This window comes from Phacochoerus africanus, chromosome 6 (assembly GCF_016906955.1).
Source record: "Phacochoerus africanus isolate WHEZ1 chromosome 6, ROS_Pafr_v1, whole genome shotgun sequence".
In the NCBI taxonomy this organism is placed as follows: Eukaryota; Metazoa; Chordata; class Mammalia; order Artiodactyla; family Suidae; genus Phacochoerus; species Phacochoerus africanus.
Genome location: NC_062549.1, coordinates 2,518,314 through 2,541,140, shown reverse-complemented (window position 1 = coordinate 2,541,140; position 22,827 = coordinate 2,518,314). Strand labels below are relative to the sequence as shown.

General features: G+C 60.1%; 1 protein-coding gene across 3 annotated transcripts in view; it reads right to left on the bottom strand.

Annotated features, from left to right (window-relative positions):
- Nucleotides 1-5,542: 5,542 nt before the first annotated feature.
- SLC45A4 (solute carrier family 45 member 4) overlaps nucleotides 5,543-22,827 on the bottom strand; it is a 79,556-nt gene continuing 62,271 nt past the window's right edge. For all 3 annotated transcript variants that reach the window (XM_047783146.1, XM_047783145.1, XM_047783147.1), the window contains exons 3-8: nucleotides 17,552-17,740; nucleotides 15,548-15,727; nucleotides 14,029-15,062; nucleotides 13,195-13,294; nucleotides 12,033-12,244; nucleotides 5,543-10,277 (exon numbers count right to left, since the gene is read on the bottom strand). In XM_047783146.1, coding sequence (XP_047639102.1) covers nucleotides 9,915-10,277; nucleotides 12,033-12,244; nucleotides 13,195-13,294; nucleotides 14,029-15,062; nucleotides 15,548-15,727; nucleotides 17,552-17,740 — 2,078 coding nt within the window. In that variant the 3' untranslated portion in view covers nucleotides 5,543-9,914. The remainder of the gene's footprint in view (nucleotides 10,278-12,032; nucleotides 12,245-13,194; nucleotides 13,295-14,028; nucleotides 15,063-15,547; nucleotides 15,728-17,551; nucleotides 17,741-22,827) is intronic.

Here is a 22,827-nt window from a genome sequence, read left to right as displayed (position 1 = left end):
CTCAGAAGAAAAATTAAAGCTTCAAACACCTCTATCAGAGGAAAGATTTAAAGTAGACAATCTAAATTTCCATCATAGGAGTTCCTGTTGTGGAGCAGCGGAAACGAATCCGACTAGGAACCATGAGGTTGCGGGTTCGATCCCTGGCCTCGTTCAGTGGGTTAAGGATCCAGCTGTGAGCTGTGAGCTGTGGTGCAGATCGCAGACTCGGCTCAGATCTGGCGTTGCTGTGGCTGTGGTGTAGGCTGGCGGCTGCAGGTCTGATGAGACCCCTAGCCTGGGAACCTCCATGTGCCGCAGATGCGACCCTAAAAAGACAAACAAATAAATAAAGTTCCATTATAAGACTATAGAAAAATGAAAACATACAATCCCAAATAAGTAAGCAGGGAAAGAATAAAGGTAAGATGAAAAATCAATGAAATGAAAAACAGAACCAAGAAAGCCAAAACTTGGTTCTTAAAAGCAGAAGGTAAACTCTGGGAAGACTGAGCAAGGAAAATAAGGGAAGACAAGTTACCGTATCAGGGATGCGACAGGGGATACAAGCTTGCAGACATCGAAAGGGCACCATGAAGATCTTGGTGCCAGTACATTTGAGAGCTTAGATGAGATGCATAAATCTCTTGAAAAACAACTTCATGCAACCAAGGCAAGAAGTAAGAGAAAATCTGCAAGTCAACTATAACTTTAAAAAAAGTCTGTGTAGTTCTATATCGAGAAGTAAATCACTGTCGCGTGGAACAACGTGTGTGCCTCCAGCGTCCTGTGCGCAAAAGTAGCCAGACACAAAGACCCCAGACGGTTTCCATTGGTGTGAAGTTCAAAACAGACAAAACTCATCCACCGTGATGGAACTTGTATCACGGGTCGCCTGTGTGGGGTGGGACTGGGCTGGAAGAAGTCAAGAGAGAATTCCGTGGCGTGAAGGAATTGTTCTCTGCAGACTGAGTTAAGTTACTCAGGCGCGGGCATATGCCAGACCCTCACGGGCTGGCACACTTGCACCTGTGCCTGTCACTGGCCGTGAATTCACCTCAATTAAATAACAAACAGGAACACCACTACAGATTCCACTGCTGTTAAGAAAGAATTAGGGAATATTTTGGGTTTGCTACCAATAAGCTTGCCCACTTAGATGCAATGGAAAAATTTTGTGAAAACACAACTAACCAAAGCTCATTTAACAGATACCTGAATTGGCTTATTTATAATAAAGGAATTTAATCCGTAATTAAAAACCTTCTCACATGGAGTTCCCGTCATGGCGCAGTGGTTAACGAATCCGACTAGGAACCATGAAGTTGCGGGTTCGGTCCCTGCCCTTGCTCAATGGGTTAACAATCCGGCGTTGCCGTGAGCTGTGGTGTAGGTTGCAGACGTGGCTCGGATCCCGCGTTGCTGTGGCTCTGGCGTAGGCCAGTGGCTACAGCTCCGATTCAACCCCTGGCCTGGGAACCTCCATATGCCATGGGAGCGGCCCAAGAAATAGCAACAACAACAACAAAGACAAAAAGACAAAAAAAAAAAACCTTCTCACTGCGAAAATGACATAAAGAATTCAGTGATGAACTCTCCCAAATACATACGGAGTAAATAATATAAATTTTATAATTTTTTCATAAAAATAAAAGGAGTGGAAGGCTTCCTATCTCATATGTGAGGGTAACCTTACCTTGCTACGAAAACCAGACAAGGTATTAAAAAGAAAAAAACACAGACCGATTTTCCATCAGAAACATTAAAATCATCTTTTTAAAAAATGTTAGGAAATCAAATCTAGCAAGAGGATGAAATACCAAGTAGGATTTATCACAGGAACGCAAATTAGTCTAACATTCGAGACCAACGCATGTAATCTGCCGTCTTAACAAACACAAAAAAGCAAAACACGAGTTCATCCCAACTGATTGGGAAAAAGCGTGTTTTACATAATTCAACACCCATTGACGATAAAGCTCTCAGCAAGCTAGGAATAGAAAGAAACTCTCAACTGGACAAAGAGCAGCTACCGAAAAACCCCACCGCGGACACCACACGTAACGGCGAGGTCAGTGTCTTCACTCTGAAATCGGGAACAAGGGAGACTCCTTTCTCTCGCAGATGGGGAGGCAGTCTTGACAAAGCATGTGGCAGATAAAGGACTCGTTCCCTTAAAACCCAATAGTAACAAGGAAGCCAAACCAATTAAAGAAAACAGGACCAAAAACCAGGAAGGCGGACAAGTGGTAGGTAAACAGGAGGAGGAGACGCAGGTTAAACCCCAGGAGGCACCACTACACCCCCCAGAACGGAGGGGGATTTTAAAACTGTGCCGACTAGGAGGCCGACAAGGCGGGAGCGACCAGAAAGCTCATTCGCCGACTGTGGCACATGCCAAATCAGAGCCCCGGCAGAAGAGTGTTTGGCAGCTTTTATAAAGTTAAAATTTTACATACCGCATGACTCACCAATCCCTCCAGGCATCTATGGAAGAGAAATGAAAACATACATGACACAGAATCTTGTACTCAGATGTTCACAGCAGTTTTATTCACAATAACCAAAACCTAGGAATGATCCAGGGCCCATCGACTGCTGTGTGGATAAGCGACCTGCAAGACATTCGGTTAGTGGAATATTACTCAGCGACAAGAGGGAACAGAGCAACACGCCTGCAAGACTGTGGACGGACCTCAAAAGCTGATGCTAAGTAAGGGACACTCGCCACAAAGGACCCCCTACAGGAGCTCCCGTGGCGGCGCCTTGGAAACGAATCTAATATCCATGAGGACGGGGGTTCAATCCCTGGCCTTGCTCAGTGGGTTTAGGATCCAGCATTGCCGTGAGCTGTGGTGTAGGTCGAAGATGCGGCTCGGATCCTGCGTTGCTGTGGCTGTGGTGTAGGCCGGCAGCTACAGCTCTGATTCAACCACTAGCCTGGGAACCTCCATATGCTGCGGATGTGGCCCTAAAAAGACCAAAAAAAAAAAAAAGGCAAAAACTGAGTGATTGTCGTGTACAAGACGTGGGGGGAGGAAATACCTATGCAGGAGCTCAGGGGACTTTGGAGGTGACAAAGCATGCCGCTGAGGACACGCCTATGGACATTTCTGTGCGAACATTGTGCCCATTTCTCCGGGGTGTGTCCCGAGCGGGGCTGCTGGACCGTGTCATCACCAGGCCTGTGTCTGACTTTCTGAGGAGGAGTCTACCCTGGCTGCAAGTGTTGGTTACACATCTGCCAGAGCCTGTCAAATGGCACGCTTAAAACCGGTCAGTTTCTTTCTTTGTTTTTTTTTTTTGTCTTTTTGCTATTTCTCGGGCCGCTCCCGTGGCATATGGAGGTTCCCAGGCTAGGGGGCCAATCGGAGCTGTAGTCTCCAGCCTACGCCAGAGCCACAGCAATGCGGGATCCGAGCCGCGTCTGCAACCTGCACCACAGCTCACGGCAACGCCGGATCGTTAACCCACTGAGCAAGGGCAGGGACCGAACCCGCAACCTCATGGTTCCTAGTCGGATTCGTTAACCACTGCGCCACGACGGGAACCCCCTGGTCAGTTTCTTACATGTAAGTGACACCTCAATAAAGCGCACGTTTTCAGCAGAAATACAAGTTGCAAACAGAGAAATAAATCATAGTTAACCCTGCATTGCACACTTTCCTGATGCATGATGCTCAGAGGAGCAAAATGCCAGACGTCTACTTACTTTGGGCCGTGTAGACGCCTATGCCCGAGTCCAAAGTCAAGCGGCTGTGCTGGGAACCGCGTTGCTCCTGGGGCCGTCAACCCACGGCCAGGCCTGCGGTGGGGCGCTCGCTGCCGCCACCTCCCCTCGGCGCCTCCCCAGCCCTTCGCAGGAGCCCTGCGCCCTTCAGCCCGGGGTTCCTTCCTCGTCTCCGGTCCGTCCCAGCCCCCGCCAGGATCCTCAGGTTGGACAAGACACCCGCTTCCCTTTGAGTGGGTGTGTTTTCCAGCATGTCTAAGCGCCCGCAGTGGACGCTGCGCATCCGGCTTCCGGCGCCTTGGAGCCGTGTCCTGACCTGAAAATTATAATATAGCCTCTCCGTTTTGTTTGAAGAACCCAGCACAGAACAGAAGGACCTAAAAAAACTGTGCAAATGGGAAGCAAACAAAAGGCTGATGCAGTGAAAGCCAGGGGGTCTCTGCGTGCGTGAGAGGCCCGATGTGAGATGTCTCACTGAATTCAGTTCTTTTCACTCGTGAACGTGCTTGTCTACCTCTGTCCCACCTGCGGTCCTCCGCTCCCGGGAGCATCCCAGGGCACATACCTCCCGAAACCCAATTTAGTCAGTGCGGACCTGGTGAGGCCCAGAACAGATGCAAGTACGACGTTCTCTGGTTTTCCAATAAAAATGAAACTTAACAAAAGCCTTCTGTTGAGACTGTTAAAAGAAGGTAGGGGGGCGCTATGTGGGAATAAAAGGAATTATTTCGCTAAACAAAAAACGTAGATTGCAAGTTCTACACGGTGTGATCCAATTTTTCGTAAAAAAAAAAAAAAAAAAAGGTTTGCATCAGCCCGAGTGGGTTGGGGTGGGGTCTGGGGCACCCACCGTCCACTGACCCCTCCTCAACCCTCGCTCTGTGCATCTGGGGCGGGGGTGGGTCAGGCTGGGCCGACAGCAGGGGCGCCGTGCGCTCGCCCGAGCTGGGAAGGGAATGGGGAGGCGGGGAGGGGTCAGGCTCCAAGTCGCTCGTCACAGGCAGAGCCTGAGGCTCCTGCCTGCACCCTGCCCTGCCCCCGCACAGAGGAATGTGGGGAGCCCTTGGTCCCCACGACAGGGAGGTGCGCCCAGGTACTGTCTTCAGGTCACAGCGTAGGACCAAGGTCCAGGGGCCTCCCAGCCTCTGACACCCCGATGCCCAGGCTCGACCCCAGGGCCCCTCGGTGACCTCCTCCCGCCACGACCCCCCCCCACGACCCCCCTTTTCCTCCCCTTCCCCAGGCCGGCCTGCTCCCTGCTCAGGTGGGTCCTGAGTCTGCAGCTCTGCAGGGTGACCCTGGCGAGCCCCACCCCCTTCCTTTCCTCTGCTGTCAACTGCAGGGTGACAGCTGCTGCAGCCGACCAGGGCCCCACCCGGGCTGTGACACTCACCGCTGGGGGCTCTCTGGCTGGCTGATGGTAACCAGGGCTGTTCCCGAGTCCCCTTCCCAGGAGTCTGGACCCCGCTGCCCGCCCACCAGGACAGGCCTCGGAAGGAAGGGCTGCTGGGTGTTTGGCCGGGGTCTTGGCTGTCGGGTCAGCAGCACAGTCAGCAGGATGGGTGCGTATCACCCCAGCCGACTCGGCCTGGACCCCACCTCTGGCAGGGCCCCAAGGGTTCAGGCGTGGACCCCAGGTTTGGAGCTGGGGGACGAGCCCATACCTCACCCACTCCCGGCAGCAGGCCTCGGCCAGCGCAGGGGGGTCACTGCTCTCCCCACACTGGACTCTCCTGGGCCAGAGGGGAGGGGGGGGCCCCCCGGGCACTCAGCACCCCCACCCCCAAGGCAGAGAGAGGGGTTGCGGGCAAGTGACAGACACACCGCACTGGCACCTGGTCGGGAAAGGTTTATTGAGATACAGCCACGGAGGTGACAGAGCAGAGCCGACGCAGGGAGGGCCGGGTCTACACGCGGAGGTGAGCGCCACGTGGACAGGCCTGTGCACGGGTGTGGGGGACAGACAGCGCCCGGCAGCTGCAGCTCCCGGGAGGAGGCACGGGGCCAAGGGCCCTGCGTGGACACACAGACCCCAGGCCGCGTCCGCCCACCCTGTAGAAAGTTGAGCGATGCGAGCGAGTACTCGTCTTCACAGTCCCTTCCTCATGAAGCATCATGTGTTTAACACACACTTGTGTCACTGCTAGAATCAGCGACAGCTAGGACAGTGCTCCAACTTAATAAGTTGATAGAAAGTTGTCCTGTGGCCAGTTCACAATGGAACTAAATAAGTTTTGTTCCGAGATGCCCCGGAGTTTCTCTGGTAACAAGGGGCATTTCCAATAATCGGCTTGTCCTGCCACCCCGAGCGTCTTGGTCCACGGCACCGGAGACACGCAGACCGCTCAGCTCGCTGCCGGAGGTCCCCACGGAGCCGGCCCAGTCCCGAGGGTGACCGGCAGAGGGGCCAGGTCCGGGGTGGCCGGCTCCCCACGAAGAGGTAATGAGAAGGTGAAGGCAGAGCCCCCAAGCGTGTGGGTGTCCGAGGGTCGTGCCGCGTCCACGGCACCCGACAGCCGTGCCCAGGGTGCTCAGTTAGTGGGTTCTGGGGGGCAGCCCCTCCAGCGGGCCTGGAAGCGGACAGGAAGATGGATGGGGCGTCTCAGCAGCAGCCGCCCGCAGATGGGACAGGACAGACGGCCGTGCATCTTCCCGGCAGCGGCCCTCAAGGAGGACCCTGGCAGGTGCGCCTGCGCTCACGGCCGGGGGCTGAGGTGGACAGAAGCCGGGGCACCAGCTCGAAGTCGCTTCGCATCACGTGAACGTGGAGGCGCCTCTGTCGCCGGCTGCCGTGCACACCGTCAGCCCTGGGAGGGAAAGGCTGGTACCTTTGGAGTGATTTTCAGACACGCCGCACAAACAGCACAGGCGGCAGAGGCCCGGGCCACCAGGGAGAGAAGACTGCCCTTTCGCACAGCCTAGGTCACTCCTGCCCTCGGAGAGGCTCCACTTTTGGGGGGGGGGCGGGGACAGAGTGACCTCGCCACACACCTGTGCCTTGAGAAACACACCTGAGGACTATCTGGGGCCCAGCCCCCACCTCCCAGCCGGAACACTGCTGGTCCCCGAGACTCCTGGGGCAGCTCAGCAGGCTGGACGCCACGGCCAGCCCTCCAGCCACCTGGGAGCGTCACTGTGCTAAATGCAGACACCATGGGGACAAAGGGCCACCTGGCTGACACCGACAGCCTCCACGCCTTCCCCTGGGTGCCCTCCTGCCAGGCGCAGACTCTGCCGCGTGTCTGGGGCATCTCTAAGATTCTGCACTCAGCTTGACTTTTATAGGGAACAAAAGATGCAAGTCAGACCTACCCCCTTTTGGCAACTAGTCCACTAATATTACGTGGTGACCAACCAAATCCCTGCCAAACCCACTCCCAGCCCTCTGACCTGTGACCCCCACTCCCAGCTGTCTCTAGCCTCAGCCACCCGGCCAGCCGACCCAGTGGCGCCACAGCCCACTGACCACAGCCTGACCAGTCCCCTCGGCTGGCGCATGGGACAGAGGGCCTTTCCAGCGAGCGGGCCACAGAGGACCTGCTCTGGGGCAGACGCCGCCTCCCCGCCGAGTCTGAGGTGCAGCATTAGAGAGCACGCACGCCCGCCACAGTCGGCCTGCCTCGCTCAGCCTTTCTTAAGACACTAGGTGATGACACAGAGTTTCAAGTCAGTGCAACCTGGGAATAATCTCATTGCAAGGATGGAGCGGAGCTGAAAGCACTCACCCCAAGCACCCCAACACACACACCTGCCTGCTCAACGGCCCCCCACCTGCGAGGGGCCGGGAGGGCATTGTCGGAGGCCAGCTCCACAACTGCTCCTCTGGTGCAGACTGCAAGGCACCTGCTCGCCCAGACAGACGCAGTAAGACACGCTTTGGTCATGAACATCCAAAGGGCTTCGGAACCTGTGCAGACCTGCCCAGTGCAACCACTGCCGCCCCGAGGGGCCGACAGCAGCCACGCGCCTCGCACGCCTTCACCGCGGGCACGCTCCTCAAGGCGGCTTCAACGAAACATCCGCGGGTGTCTTCACTCTTCCAGATGACAATCGAGTCTCGGGCTGGGGTCTCGAGGGCTGTCAACAGGCTTTTCAGGCGGTGGTCCTGCCGTAAGCCCCTCCGGCCCCAGGCGGGCCCTGGGCCGGCTGCACGTCCCTGAGCGCTGGCCATGGACATGGGCGGGCCCAGGGGGTGCTGCCCCTCCGGCTGGTCCACCTCCGAGCCTGACTTGGGCTGTACGACCCCTCCCCGTATTCTCTGCTTTCTGGCCTCCCTGTCTTCTCACTGCCAGGGACCCCGGGGAGCAAAGCAGCCACGCAGCAGCAGCAGTCGGGACGGCGTGACCACAGCCAAGACCACGGCAGAGGCGGCCCCCATCCTAAAGCCACTCGGGCGGTCCAACTGCGTTATCAGGGAGCTGCCAGGGCACCTGTGGGGGCACATTGGCTGGCCAGGGGCATCAGTGGGGGTGGCGGGAATGCCGGCCGGGCCTTCGGTGGTAGGATGGATTTCCTGTCCCAGGCTGCTCTCCAGGGCACGCACGTGGAAAATGCTTGTGTCTTCTGGTTGGTTCTGCGTGATCCTGTGCTTCTGAGGGGAGCGACACGTGGCCCGTGGACGCGTCCGATGTGGACGGGGACCGCTGCTCCTCAGACACGAGTCACAGCCTGCAAGGTGCCCCCAGCGACCGAGACAGGGCAAGACCAGAGGCCGGCCAAGTACAGTAAACACAGCTGTTCCTTTTGATACATAGAAAATTCAAGTCGTTTATTTAAAAACTGCTTAGTTTCATCTTGAAATAGATATATAGATATATTGGCTTTAGAATGTGATCATATTGCAGCATGATTCTCATGCACTTTAAAGTACTTTATTTAAAAAAAAAAAAACCATCAACTTGAGGCAGCGAAGTATTATAACTGTCTCCCTCTCTCCGGAAAGAGCAGGCCGTCCTCCTCCTCCTGAGATCGGCAAACGCAGACTGGCTGTCCCGAAGAAGCCAAAGCAGAAACTGCTTAGTTATAAAGAGACTGTGGTTCGAAGAGCATATTTCCAAGCAGCTGCGGAGGTGACGACAGCGCCGCCCGGGCACCCGAGCTTGGTGCTCTCGGGACCCAGGAATTCCGCTCGAGCTGACCCATGAGGGGACCTTCCTTTTGTCCCAAAGATACCCTCTCTTCACCGTGAGACGGTTCCGATTGTGGCAGCAAGTGGGGCGCGCAGGCGTGGAGGCCAGAGGAGCACGGGCCTGGCGGCCGGAGCCCTGCCCGTCGTCTGTCTCCCCAGCGAGTGGCTGAAAGATGGGCCGAAGTGCCAGGCGAGGCACAGCCCCTCTGGGGGCCCTGGGACAAATTGGGGGCCGGGGGCTGGGCACCGGCGCGCCCACGCGTGGGGCCAAACTGCCAGCTCCAGGCCGCCCCGCGGGCCTCCCATCCCAGCCCGTGACTCGCCCTGGTCTCCCCATGAGAATCCCGGGGCCCTGCTTCCTCCCAGCTTTGGTGTCACTGCTGCCACTGCCCGCCGCCCTGGAACAGGGCTGACCGGGCACAATCTGCAAAACTCTGAGGAAAACAGGAGATGCTGTTCTTCTAAGAAAACCACAGTTTGGGGGGGGGGGGGGGAAGAACTTTTCCCCCCGAAAATAATCAAAGAGAAAAATACTCTCCAATAGCTGCAGCACCAACAAAATGTGACGAGATCTGACAGAACGTCCAAATACCTGTAGGCATCCACAGGGGAAAAATTGGATAAAAATGTTTTAGTCACTGACTACACGACTGTTATCTGAAGTATTCAGATAAGATATAGCAAAGGACATCATATATTTTGTTTTCAATGATGACTTTAGAAATGCAGAAATCTTACTTTTTTTCTAAATTGCTTATTGTCTATATTGTAAATCTGGTTTACAGTTTTAAAACATGCAGAGTAATATACCTGCAGAATAAAAGATACCGTTGAAATTAGAAGATCTTTTTCGATTAAAAAAAAAAGATTTCAAACGATTTCTTTTAATTGTGGAAAACGTAGTGAACGCGGCTGGCATTGTTGCCTCGTGGCGCAAACCTCCCCCACGGCCACCGCGCCTCAGCTGTGCCAAGCGGCTCTGGGCTGTGCAGGCCGCCCAGGCCCAAGCAGCCAGCCCGCGGGGCGGCGTGCGCCCCCTGCCTCCCTGCGCCCCCGGGACGCGCGTGCCAGCGCGGCTCAGACCATGGACTCGGTCTCCACGGGCCCCTGCGGGCCCTCCTTCCGGGACAGCCGCAGCACGGTGGGCTTCTCGCCGCCGCCGCTCCCGCCTTCGCCCAGCGGCTGGGAAGACAAGCCCTTCTGCTCCTCCTTGGCCTCTTCGGACACCTCGGGGTAGATGACCAGGAAGGTGGCCGTCAGGAAGCCCAGGAACGAGCCCACGGAGGCCACCATGGGGATGACACGCACAGTCCCAACGGCGTCGACCACGCCGCCCAGGGCGGAGGCCACCAGGATCTGGGAGATGTAGACCTGGCAGGAGAGGATGGCGCAGTCTATGCCAAAGCCTCGCCTGGAGCTCCCGGGGCTGTGCTGGACGTACTGCAAGAGAACACGGTCAGAGGGCCGGCGGTTACACATCCCCGCGGTCGGAACGGTGGCTCAGAAGCCTGGACCCAAGCCTGCCTGACCCCCAGCTGCTGGGCGACCACGCCGCCTGGCTCCCTGACCCCGTCTCACTGCTTCTGGACACAGCACTGGCGGTTCTGGCCGTTGTGATAAGGCAAGGAACGTAAGTAACACGTGTTAGGGCTGGGCACGGGGACCCTCCGAGGTGCTACAGCGGGTTAAGGAGCCGGCACTGCTGCAGCTGGGGCACACTTGCAGGTGCAGCTCGGGTTCAATCCCCGGCCCATAGGCCACAGGGCCAAAAAAAAAAAAAAAAAAAAGCCCAGAAGCTTATTCTAACATTTAAATGAAAAGGAGATGGTCACGAGGGGCCAAGACAATCTGGAGGAAGCAGCAGATTCCCAGACAGACGCTACCAGATTCCAAGCCTTGTAAAACTACCCGAGACAGGGTAGCTTCTGAGGACAGACCGACCGCGGTTTGATCTTTCACCTTAAGTCAGACAGAGATACCCCCCCCCCCCCAGTCTCTCCCGGGGGACCGCAGGCTGAGGGTGCAGGTGCAAGAGAAGGTGTGGGCAAGAAAGTCCTGGGCGGCAGCAGCGGTGACCCCCACCCAGGAGACGGACAAGCCGCCCCCAGCCGGAAGGATGGATGAACCCGGGCGAGGGCGCGGAAGTGGGAATCACAGGCCCGAGGGGAGACAGAGGCGGCAGACCGGCTGGTTTATAACGTTCAAAAAGCAGCAGGACCAGCCGCGGTGTCAGAAGCCAGGGCGTGAACTTTTCACGCTCTGCGCCCGGTCTGGCTGGTGCTGCGAGTGTCTGTTCCCCGCTGCCCAGCCACGAGGCTGTTCACCGACCCCTGCAGACACTTCTGCAGCCGGGTTGGACCTCAGCTCCACAGCGGGTGTAAAAGACAACGCTGCTTTCGGGACTCCCCGGGCTGTGTGTTTGGCGACGCCCAATCACGGTGCATTTCTTTTGCTTTCCTAGTTTTGCGCATGGTGTGATCAGGACTAAAGGTCTTTGGGTTTGGGGAGAGACCATCGTGAGCTTTCCTGTGGTTTTCTCCTCCCCCCACAGGGTCTGCAGCCGCTCTGAGAGCCTGCCCGGGGCTACGGAGCCTCTGAAAGGCGGCCCGTCTGCAACGAGAGGTGCTGCAGGTGTGACGTAAACGCCGCGGGTCGGAGCCTCGGGGAGCAGACAAAGCAGCTCCATTTTCTACGACAACGCGGCAGCGCTGCGCGGATGTCCCTGAGCTACTGGGGTAGGTGACGTGCTGTTAAAATGGATGTCACCTGCCTTGTCGCTGTTCCAAGCGACAAGCTACGCGGGACGGGACAGTGCTGGGCAGAGCTCCCCCTCCCCTGGGGGCCTGTGAGGGGAACCTGGGAGCCAGGCAGCCACTCTTCGCCAAACCGCAACCCCGTGACAGGCACCTGAAGCCCCCGCCCCGGGTGCCAGCCGCGGAAGGGGCAGGGCGCCCCGGGCCTTGGACCGCCCCCTTCCGGGCCACGTCAGAGCTCCCCCCAGGGGACGGTCGTGTCGCGACCGTCTCCCCCGACCCCACCCCGAGCAGGTACAGCGCTCTGTCTGGGGCTGAGCGGGGAACCCGCACGAGCTCTGGAGCCAGATGGGTCTGATCGCGGGTCCTGGTGCGCGTCCTGGGCCGGGGACACGGCGCCCCCGGGCCTCGCCCGCCCCCCGCCGCCCCTCCGGCCACGCACCTCCTTGATGTCGTGGTACTGGCCGAGCAAGGCGTAGGGGCAGTAGGAGATGCTCATGGAGACGACGCCCATGGAGCTGATCATGGCCATGGCCACGTAGACGTTGGCGAACACGGCCATCACCGCCGTGCCCAGGGAGAAGCCCAGCGTCCCCAGCACGTAGACGACCCTGATGCTCAGGTCGTAGTTGTCCAGGTACTTCTGCAGCAGGGCTGCGGGGAGGCGAGGCCGCCCGGTGACCAGTGGGTGCGGCCTGCTGGCTCTCCGCCCCGCCCCCCCCCACACAGCCCGCCTCCTCCCGGCCCGGCCTCTGTCCCTGCGCCCCCGCCACCACCGCGCACGGGACCCCACTGCGGTGCCCGACACTCCCCCGGAGCAGGGCTGCGGCTCGCTGGGCCCCACTCTGCTACCAGGGGCCCCACTCCGTCTTGGTTCCCGACCCCAGGACCCGGCCCCACCCTGCAGCTCCCTGGGGCCTCCCTGCCCTGCCAGGTCCTTCCACCGACCCGGTGCCCGCTCGGGGGGGCCTTGTCCTAACTCGAGAACTGCGCTGTGGCTGGTTCTCCTCCTGGGGGCCCACCCTCTGGGTCTGGGTTAGGGTTAGGGTAGGCTGCTGTCCATCCTCCTGACCCAGCTGTCCTGGGAACTCAGCACTGGCTGCCTCCTGCTACTGGCAGTCACCCTGCTCGTTCCTGGGGAGAAAACAGGCAGGGGGCCCAGCCTAGACTGGCCTAGGAGACCCTCTCTGCACCATTTCCAGAAGGGGTGCCGTCACGTGGCTCCCAGGACTGAAGCGTGGCACCCTGAACCCCTGTGCTCCTGGACACAGCTGACCCCTAGGGAAAGGCCTCTGTCCAGCCGCCCGGACCGCGAGCAGGCCCTGACCCACTGCACGCCTTCAGGCAAGAGCAGGATGCCTGGCCCACCTCTCCCTGGCTTCCTGGCTCGGGGCATGGCTGGGCAGCGCTGCCATTACCCCAGGGGCCCTAGGCAGGCGCCTGCATGGAGGACAGCCCGCCGAGGGTCTCGGGACATCAGCTGCAGCGGCTCATCCCCCAAATGCACGGGTTTCAATGCCGCTGTGCAGTCAGGGCCCACTGTCCGCAGGGCAGGATGCTGCCTCTCTTTCTGGTGGCCGAGCAGCTGCCCAAGGGCCGCTTACCTGAGCAGGTCGCACCTGTGGCCGCGTAGATGACCAGTCCCCAGCAGCCCATCTTCACGCCCGAGTTGTAGGCCTGCCAGGCCGTAGAGTTGGACGGGGCCTGTTTGAGAAACGGGACTGGGCTTCAGGGGGCGGGAACGGCATGCTGCACCTCCAGGGAAAGGGGGTTATTTTGCTCTTAGCTGCAGGCAAGCTGGTTACCGCAGGCAATGGAAACACCGCATGGCGGCAAAGTAGCCACGACCCAGGTCGGGCTGCAGAGGGTGATTCGCAAGATCTACCCCAGCCCTGCTCCCGCCTATGCCCCCTGGGAGCCCAGCGTTGGCACAGAGCAGCTCAGAGACTGGGGAGGCCCGAGCCGGTACTGCGGCCATCCTGCCCAACCTCGGCACACAGGTACAGGTAGATATGAGCCAGCTGATGCCGTGGAGACTGGAGGCCGTGCCCAGCTGACCCGGCCGCAAGTAACCACAGTTGGCTATTCTATGCCCCAAGTCCCGGGGTGGTCTGTACTTGGCGAGAGCTGGCATGGGGCCCGTCTCTGGCTCCACTGTGCTCCTACAGGTGTGACAGCCTGGCAGTTTGCTTGCCGTGGGCCCAGGTGTGAACCCCTCTCGGGGTCACGTGATGACCCCCGACCACATTAACCGTAGGAGACACACAGGCCAGCACCGGAGCCCCGCACACACCCACCCGGATGCTGGGCTGAACGCGTGCTGGCGGCCTGCCAGACGCTGGGGCCGCCCTGAGCTCAGGGCACCGCCTAGCTTCCCCAAGTCTCCTGTGTCTCTCACAAGTGGCTGCGAGTGTCCCGAGTGGGGTCCGGGTGCTCACCTTGGGGTCCCCCTCGAAGATGACCTGGCCCATGAAGTCGGTGTAGAACACGGCCTCGGCGATGACGGAGAACCAGGTGAGCAGGTGGCAGAGGCAGAGCCGCACCAGCTCCTTGGGCATCTTCAGCATGGACAGCCACAGCAGCCGCACGGTGGTCTCGCCCTCCCCCTCCTCGCTCTCTGTGTCCCCGCTGGACGTGGTGGCCCCGCTCTGATGCCGGCGCCGGCAGCGCTGCCGCTGCCGCTTCTGCAGGTCGTAGAGGTCGCTCATGCTGCGCGAGGGCTTGATCAGAACCACGGCGTTGGCCCGCCGGTAGCGGTAGCGGTGGGACCCGATCTTGCCGTAGTAGGAGAAGGTGCTGGAAGCCTGCCGGCGGAACATGTGCCGGCGCCGCCGCACGGAGCCCGACGCGACCGGGGGCTTCACGTCCGCCCTGCTGAAGCCGACGAGGCCGTCGCATGGCGGGGAGCCGCCCCCGTTCGGGAGCCGGGCTGCGTCCAGGTGGTTCTCCAGCAGGGTCTCATCCTCCCCGGCGGGCTCCCGCCGCAGCGGGGGCAGGCGCGGCGGCCGGGCCCTGGCGAACTCCTGGCTGGTGCTGCGGGGCGTGCTGGGGTAGGAGGCGTCCTGGAAGATGGAGGGCTCGATGTCGTGCAGGAAGAGTAGCTCGGGCTCCAGGTCCAGCGCGGCGTCGGGCACGTGCAGCACCGAGTCGCTCTTGCTGCGCGCCAGGCCCGCGTCCAGGTAGTCCAGGGCCAGCTCGTGCTCCGACTGCACCTCGTCGGGGAACAGGGCGCCGCCGTCCAGGACGCTGGCGCGGAGGCCGGGAGCCAGCGCGTCGGCCGCCTCCACGCTGCGCTCCTGCTGGGGGCTGTACTGCTCCTCCTCGATGCTGAGCAGGTGCAGGGCCACCGACACCGTGAAGACGATGGCCGCGAAGAAGAAGAGCACCTGGTTCTGCGTGCGGAACCAGGAGCCCAAGAAGGTCTGAGTCCAGTCCAGCCCCCCTAGCACGTAGCCGATGGCCCCACCAAGACCTGAGGGACAGGAGGGAACGAGACAGCTATGAGGGGTGAGGCAGCCTTGGCCGCCGACGGGGGAGACCGGCCGGGAGGGACCCAGACCCACCCCGCCCCCAACCGCAAGGTGAGAAAGGGGAAGGACGACGGAACAAGGACGGCGGCCGACCCAAGGTCTGGGGTCCTGACCTGACGGATCCTGCTTCCTGAACCAAGAGGGACGGGCACTGGGACGGGAAGCAGGTGGCCACTCTGGGGGCGAACTGCCACCCCCTAAGCTCAGGACTCCACCAACCTCCCATCGACGTGAAGGCTGCCGGCCACAGGGAGCGGCCCGCACAGGGCCCTCCCGACCCCAGACCAGTCACTGGCCCTGCTGGGGTCCTGCCTGCCGCCTCGCTCACCGGGGTCGGAGGGAAGCCGCCTCGCCCACCCACCCCCGACCTCAGACAAGCCCGGTGAGGCCCGGGCAGTGGGGGCCAGGGTCAAGGGTGCGCTCTCACCGGCAGAGAAGGCGTGGATGTTCAGAGCCATGTCCTGCTCCTCGCTGTCCACCACGTCCAGCAGGTAGGCTCGGATGGGCCCCTCGGTGGCGTCAGCGCTGAAATCCAGGACCACCACTCCCAGCACCGTGAGCACGATGCCAATGGGCTGCCGGTTGGGGACATCGCCGAGGGACAGACCTGGCCAGGCACGAAGGAGCAGCCGAACCTCAGCGCCCAGGTGCAGGCAGGGGCCTCCCAGGGGGACGGTGGCCTCCCACCCCAGCCAGAGGGGGTGGGCTCCTTGGCACAGACTCTCCGTACGGAAGGGGAGCTGCGCTTTTCCCGTTTCTGCGTCTGCAGCGTTTTGTCTCGCTGCTCGCATCACTCTCCAGCGGGCCTCGCTGAGCTCACTCGCCTTCATGCTTTGTAACTCAAAACGGGGAGCGGCCCCTCCTGCCTGCCTTCACGGGGGCTGCCTGGAGCGCCAAGAGCATCGAGAAAAGGGGGCGTGGGACAGGCCCGGGCGCTCACAGCACCGACGTGCACCCTGTCGGGAGGCCGAAGTCAGCTGCCTCGAGGGAGCAGGTGTGCCTGCCGACCTAGGGTCTGCGCCTCCACAACACGTGGGTTCTCCTGACCATCCCAGCGCCGCTGGATTCCTCGGACACTGCGACGTCACAGAGGACAGCTCCGCTTGACTCCGACTGAGGGAGGCTCACAGCGCACACTTTCCAACTCGCTTTACAGGGACTTAACCTGTGGAGGCCACAACACTGATGGCCCCTTCGTGCACCTGTGCTGAGGCGTCCAAGCAGCCCTGCAGGCTGTGTCACAGCCCAAAGCTACTCCAGATCTGCCAGATCAGAAGTGAAATAGTAGCTCACAAACATTCACTCCTTCCACCGGGACTTATTCAAGCTAATTCTCCGTGTGGCCTGGGTTCCAGAAGGATGCAGCTCTGAAGAAGCAAACGGTCTCACTTCTGGCGCACGTCCCCCGAAAGTAGGTTATAAGCCATAATCACACACCTGCCTCAGGTGAAGGCAGACCAACCTGCTCCCCGACAGCTGAGCTGAAGCGGGTTTTACTGGATTCACGGCTATGGGACTGAGGGGCACTCTGTCCACTAGGTGGCACTGGGCTCACAGTCTGGGGCCCGGGACCTGGGACCAGCCTCCAAGCTCTGCACATGAGGCAGGTGGCAGAAAGACCCATCCCGCACGAGGGCGGGGGCTTCTGTCCAGGCGCTCCCTGCTGGCCACCTTGACCCCGTGATGCCCGGGAGACAGACAGGGTGTGGGGCGGGAGGGCCTTGGCGGGCAGGACCACCCCACAGACACCCCTGAGAAAGCCGCAGGGCTCCCACTGAACTGTGCCCCCTGGACTTCTGGCCTGGGGACATCCCGCTGGAGGAGCCCAGGGGAGCAGCTCAGGGGGCCTCCCTCAGCCGCCCCCACCACGCCTGGGGCCGAGCTCGCGCAGCCGGCCCCACGCAGGCCTCTGAGCAGCCCAGGGAGGCTCTGGCTGCACAGAAACGTTTTCTGCGGCCCCCACCCTCCTGAGCCTTCCGGGGACAGCGCCCCCCGCCAGACCGCCGCAGGCTTGGGGCAAGCCCGCCTGTCCCAACACGGAGGAAGCCACCGCTGCCGGAAAACAGGGCTGTGTTCTTCCCAGTGTTGACGGGCGCCCTCAAGGCAAAAGCTGTTTTCCCACATAGAGCTGCTTTAACTGAAAACAAAACAACAACAACAAAAGCAACGCAAACCCTGAGCACAGGAAACAAAAAAAACAAGGACCACACCAGGTCTGGACATTTTCAAAACCAAGTCTAAGAAAAGGAGAGAAAAAAAAAAAAAGATAATTTCTGAAATAATGCTGGAAACAGGACGCAGTGTCAGATACGCATTACAAACAACAGGAAGCGCTCCCTGAGAACAGGTCCCCGCGGCGTTCCCACGTGGGCCGGGCCTGAAGCCCGTCCGGCCCGTCCGCGGAGGCCGGGGCCGGGGCCGGGACACTCACCTATGGCCGAGCCGTTGAGGAAGAGGGCGGCCCCGAAGAGCACGCCCACGCACAGCGCCAGGATGAAGGGCCGCCGGCGGCCCCAGCTCAGGGTGCACCGGTCGCTGGCGGAGCCGATCAGGGGCGTGAAGATGAGGCCGAGGATGGGGCTCAGGAACCAGGTGAGGCTGTAGTACTGCTCCGGCAGGCCTGCAACAGACACGCGGCGTGACCCGCGGGCGGGCGGCACGACCTCCACCAAAGCCCAGCCGGGAAGCCCCGGGGGGGGGGCCCGAGGCCAGCACCTCGGCCGCGGCGCGGATGCCCTGGGATCTGCCTGCGGGCGAACACGGCGGCCGTCGCAGATGGAAGAAGGAGCCACGCCAGGCCCGCAGCGCGGGGGGTGGTGGCCCGACGCCGAGCCCCTCTCGTTCCACCAGCACTGGCCAGGGCCTGGGGGCTGCTAACGCCACCCTCGGGCCCCAGGCGCCGAGCCTGTCAGCCCAGAGCCAGGCGGGTCGGGGACCGCAGCGTCACGGTGGCGAGGGCCTGGGCTCCCAGCACCCTGGGCCTCGCTGGCCGAAATCCACCGCAATGCACGGGGGCCTGACAGACACCAACACGCCAAGGGACCCCAGCAGCCGGCTTCTGAGTGGCTGCGAGAATGGGTGGCAAGAAGGGAAGCATGAGTGTGTGTCCAGAGGGAGCCGAGGGGTGTGTCTGGTGTTTCTCTCACTCAATCCTCTGGGCCGCCCAGGGACACCGCGGCCCCTTCTCAGATGGGGAATTGGAAGCTCAGAGAGGTTAGGTAATTGGGTCTGGGTCACAGAGCAGAAAGTGGAGGGTCCCAAGATTTAAACCCAGGGCCGCCTGATTTCAAAGTCTATGCTGCCCAGTCCTGCCCCGCCCCACAAACGCGAGGCCCTGGCACGTTCGTACAAGGGAGCACCAGGCAGCACCTGGAATGCACAAGCCCCTGCACACAACACGGCCAAACCCCGCGCACACTAGATGCACGAGAGCACACACTGGGGGATCCATCGACACGCCGCCCAGAGGGCCTAAAGGAGGCTCTGCTGGCAGAAGCCAGGATGGGGGCTGCCGGCGGTTCTGATCGGGATCTGCACGGGGCCCCAGGTGACAACTCGCCCAGCTGGAGACCTGGATCGCGCACCTCTGTGTCGCACTGCAGCGGAGAGCATACCTGAGAAAACAAGAGGGGCCTTGGCAGGCCAGCGGGCCACTTAGCCAATGTTTTACACCGCCAAAGGCGCCGAGAAATGGAATATTGTGCTAACTACTAAGAAAAATAAACTGTGCAGAAGGAGGAAGTCATTTCAAAGGAGGAGGGAAGCACCTTTCAAAATCACTGCTAACGTGCCCGTTAAAATATTTACGCATCCAGCCTCGAATTCGAGGTGTCGGCCTCGACCTTTACACCGCAGGAGCCTTAGGAAGGGGAGTTCTGGTCCCATTTCAAGTCAGCAGAATGTGCCGACGCTTCAGGAAATGAGAGGCTTGCTCAGGGTGCTCCGCTGACGAGCTGTGGTCTACACGGCAGGCCCGGGTCCCTGCGGCTCGCCATCAGCCAGGCATCGGGGGAAGCGACGGCTGTGCTGGCCACGCCGAATGTCCACACTCAGGATCACACGCTGTCGAGCACTGGGAGTCTCAGAAATGACCCCTCGCGAAATCAGTTAGCTGGTGCGATGCAGTCCGTTCCAGAAAGGAAAGCTTTCTCACGTACCCAGACGCTTGCTTCTGTCGGTTTTTTTCAAACATGGTAACTTTCCTCAATGAATCCCGACTAGCTGGGTGATGGGGCTCTGCAGAGCTGCAGCACACGTGTGCACACACCCAGGAGTGCAGGCGCACGCACACATGCAGGCGGGCCTGGGGGCCTGGCCTTCCTGCACCTGCTCTCACCCCTGTCTGGCTCCTGTTCAAACTCTGCAGGGGTCACCCACCCAGGAGGCCTCCCCACGTGCCTGCTCCCACGTACCCGGGCTCAGCATCCCTGCTGCTTCCACACTTGCATGTACTCCCAAGAGGGGGACGGGTGGCTGACGGTTTATCCCTCTCCGGCCAGCACAGGGCCCACGGAGGCACTCGCGTTTGTTGAACGGAACCAAACCCCAGGGCACCTGCAGCGGGGTCAGCCCGAAGACCCCAAACGCTGTTCGCTTATCTCTGGGCTGAAGAGGCCAACCCTTGACCCTGGGTACTGCTGCTGGCTGACCCTTGCTATCCCACACTCTGAGTCTGGTCCTCAGCTGTGGGTGGCCCACCTCTTCCTCCAGTGCCCTCACCTGCCAGGCCTGCCATCTGTCCCAAGCTGCCTTCCCGGCCCACCCCTGCCAGCCTCCCGCCCCGGCATCCGTCACCTTGGCCCCTGGTCACAAAGGAGCTCAATGCTGGTCTGGGAGCTGGGGGACTGCGCACACATGACACTCCTGGGACCTGCTGAGCTTGCCCTGGCCCTCGGCCTGGGCGGCTTCCAACCCCTGGGAGATGGGCATTGCTCACAAGCTCACTGGGCAACAAGCACGTCGGGGTGGCCCACAGCTCTCTGGGGACCGGGCAGGTGGGGAGGGCAGATCCTTGGATCTGAGGGAGAGTGGAAAGGGGGTGGCGTTCATCTGGCTGGAGAGGAGAGGGTGGCCCCACAAGACCAAGAGAGACCCCGGCCAGGCCTTACACGGGGCCCACAGCATCACCTCACACACTCGCTTGGGCTCCGGGGACATAGGAAGCATCGGGACGGTGTCCGAGGCTGGCAAGGAGTCCCTCTTGGAGCCTCAGGTGGGCAGGGCCCTGCTGTCATCCTTTGCTACCTGGAGGAAAGCTGTTCATCCAGAGCCCACTTCCTCTCAAGGTCAAGGCTCTAGGACAGGGCTGACCAACACTGTGGCCTGTTTCGGTGCAGCCCGCCAGTTAAGAGCATTGCTACATTTTTAAATGGTTGAAAGAAGTCAAAATATAAACTCTCCCTGGAGTTCCTGCCATGGCTCAGTGGAAACGAATCTGACTAGCAACCCTGGGGACGCAGGTGCGATCCCTGGCATCGCTCAGGGGGTTGAGGATCCGGTGCTGCCGCGAGCTGTGTGTAGTTCTCCGACACAGCTCGGATCCACTGTTACTGTGTCTGTGGTGTAGACTGGCAGCCATAGCTCTGGTTTGACCCCTAGCCTGGGAGCTTCCATATACCATGGGTGTGGCCCTAAAAAGACAAAAAAAAAAAAAAAAGAACTTTTCCTGACACATACAAAGTTTAGGATATTCCAATTTCAGCATCTGTCAGTGACGCTTCATTGGAACGAGGCGGCACCTGCCCGACACGCTATTTTAAGAGCATCTCCTAAACAGCAGGGGGATTGCTCCATGCATTCTGACGTCTTTCCTTCTTGCTGGCGTGTTTGGCCACCTACGCCCGGACGTCAGGGCCACCCCCGTACTACTTGCTTTCCGGCTGCCACAGCCTGCGCCTCTGTTCCCCGGCTCCTGCCCTCTTGCCGGTTAACTGAATGTCCTTTCACGTTCCATCCTGATTCACATTGTCTTTTTAGCATGATTCCACGGCGGCTGCTCTAGGGATGGCACGTTACACCTCGCTTTCGGTCTGCTAGTGGCTCTGACACGTGTCAGGTCTGGCCGTTCACCCCCCGGCCCCTGCTGTCGCCGGCACACACCTTACACCCCACGCTGTGCTGGGAGCTTGAAAGCGTCGCTTAGTTTAGAGGGATCAAGGGCCTTTCTTTTCACCCGCCCGTCCTGCCACGTCCATGCCCTCCCCGCCTCCTCCCTCGAGAGCCGCGCTGCTGGGGTGTTGCGGCCCCTCAGCCCGAAGAGCCACCCTCAGCGCCTCCAGCGCCTCGTGGAGACCTGCCGATGACAACGCGCCCTCGGGCGCCATCGAGGCGCGTGCTACTTCGCTCTTTCTTGCTAAAGGCTGCTGGGGCTCCCTCCCCTCGCCCTGCATCTTGGAAGATGACGCCCCCCTGTCTTCCGAGGCCGTGGCGGTCCTGTGACTGCACACGAGAAACGCGTCTTCGTCCCCCGGGTGCCCTCGGGGTCGCCCTGTTATTGGGTTCCAGCCGTTGGACCCCCACGGGCGCCGGGCAGCTGCGGGTTCACGCCTCCACCGAGCTCTGGAGAGTTGGGGTACTCCTCGCCCCCCCTTCTCCCACCCCGACCTCCCTCCGCTCTCCCCGGGCTGCGGGCCTTCCGCTCTCCCCCACTGCTTCCTGGCGCCCGCACCCTCTTCGTCAGCCTGGGGTCTCTCCACCCTGCCTTTCCACCCGCCCGTCTCAGTCCACTGCATCTTTCTTCTCTCCTCCCCGCCTGCTCTGAACCCCGTCTGTTCATTTTTATTCCAGACACTGCATTTTTTCAGTTGCACAATTTCCATTTGGTTCCTTTTTTTTTTTTTTTTTTTTTAACCAGCTTCTCCTTCTCTGTGGCGATTTCCTGCTTTTTCCATCGTGAGCCTGTTTTCCTTTATGTCCTCGAGCAGCGTCGGCCTGTCTGCTGACTCCAACCCAAGTCGTCCCTCTGGGGTCAGACTCCTCGCGGCCTCCTCTCTCTCGAGGGACGCTCTCGCCCCCTCTTCTCCAGTCTGTCCCGTGTGTCGGGTGACGCAGACGGGGAGCACCGACGCTCCAAGTTACGTGTTGTAGAGGCGACGTGTTGCGGCGCTCCTCTGAAGAGCACGGATGTTTTTGGTCCCATAAGTGATTACCTTGGCTGGACTCAGCCTCAACTGACTCCCCGGTGCTGGGAGGCAGGAGACAGCTCCGTCCTGTCCTTTTGGCTCCACCTAAAACCTGTCTCACGAATGCACATTCCAGGACTCGGCCAGCAAAGTGAGCAGAGACGACAAAAGGGGTTTGGGGTCCCCTGGCTCTAACCTGTCCTGAACCCTGTCCTTGGTTCATCAAGACAGCAAGAGTACAGATGCCCAGTGATGTCTCAGCCCTGCTCTGTGGCCTCACGTGAGGCCGTCTTCATGCAAAACCAGCTGCGAAACAATGAGGCCCCTCCTCTTCTTCTTTTTTTTTTTTTTTTGTCTTTTTGCCTTTTCTAGGGCCGCTCCTGTGGCATATGGAGGTTCCCGGGCTAGGGGTCGAATCGGAGCTATTGCTACCGGCCTACGCCAGAGCCACAGCAACACCGGATCCGAGCTGCGTCTGCGACCTACACCACAGCTCACGGCAACGCCGGGTCCTTAGCCCACTGAGCAAGGCCAGGGATCGAACCCTTAACCTCACAGTTCTTAGTCACATTCGTTAACCGCTGTG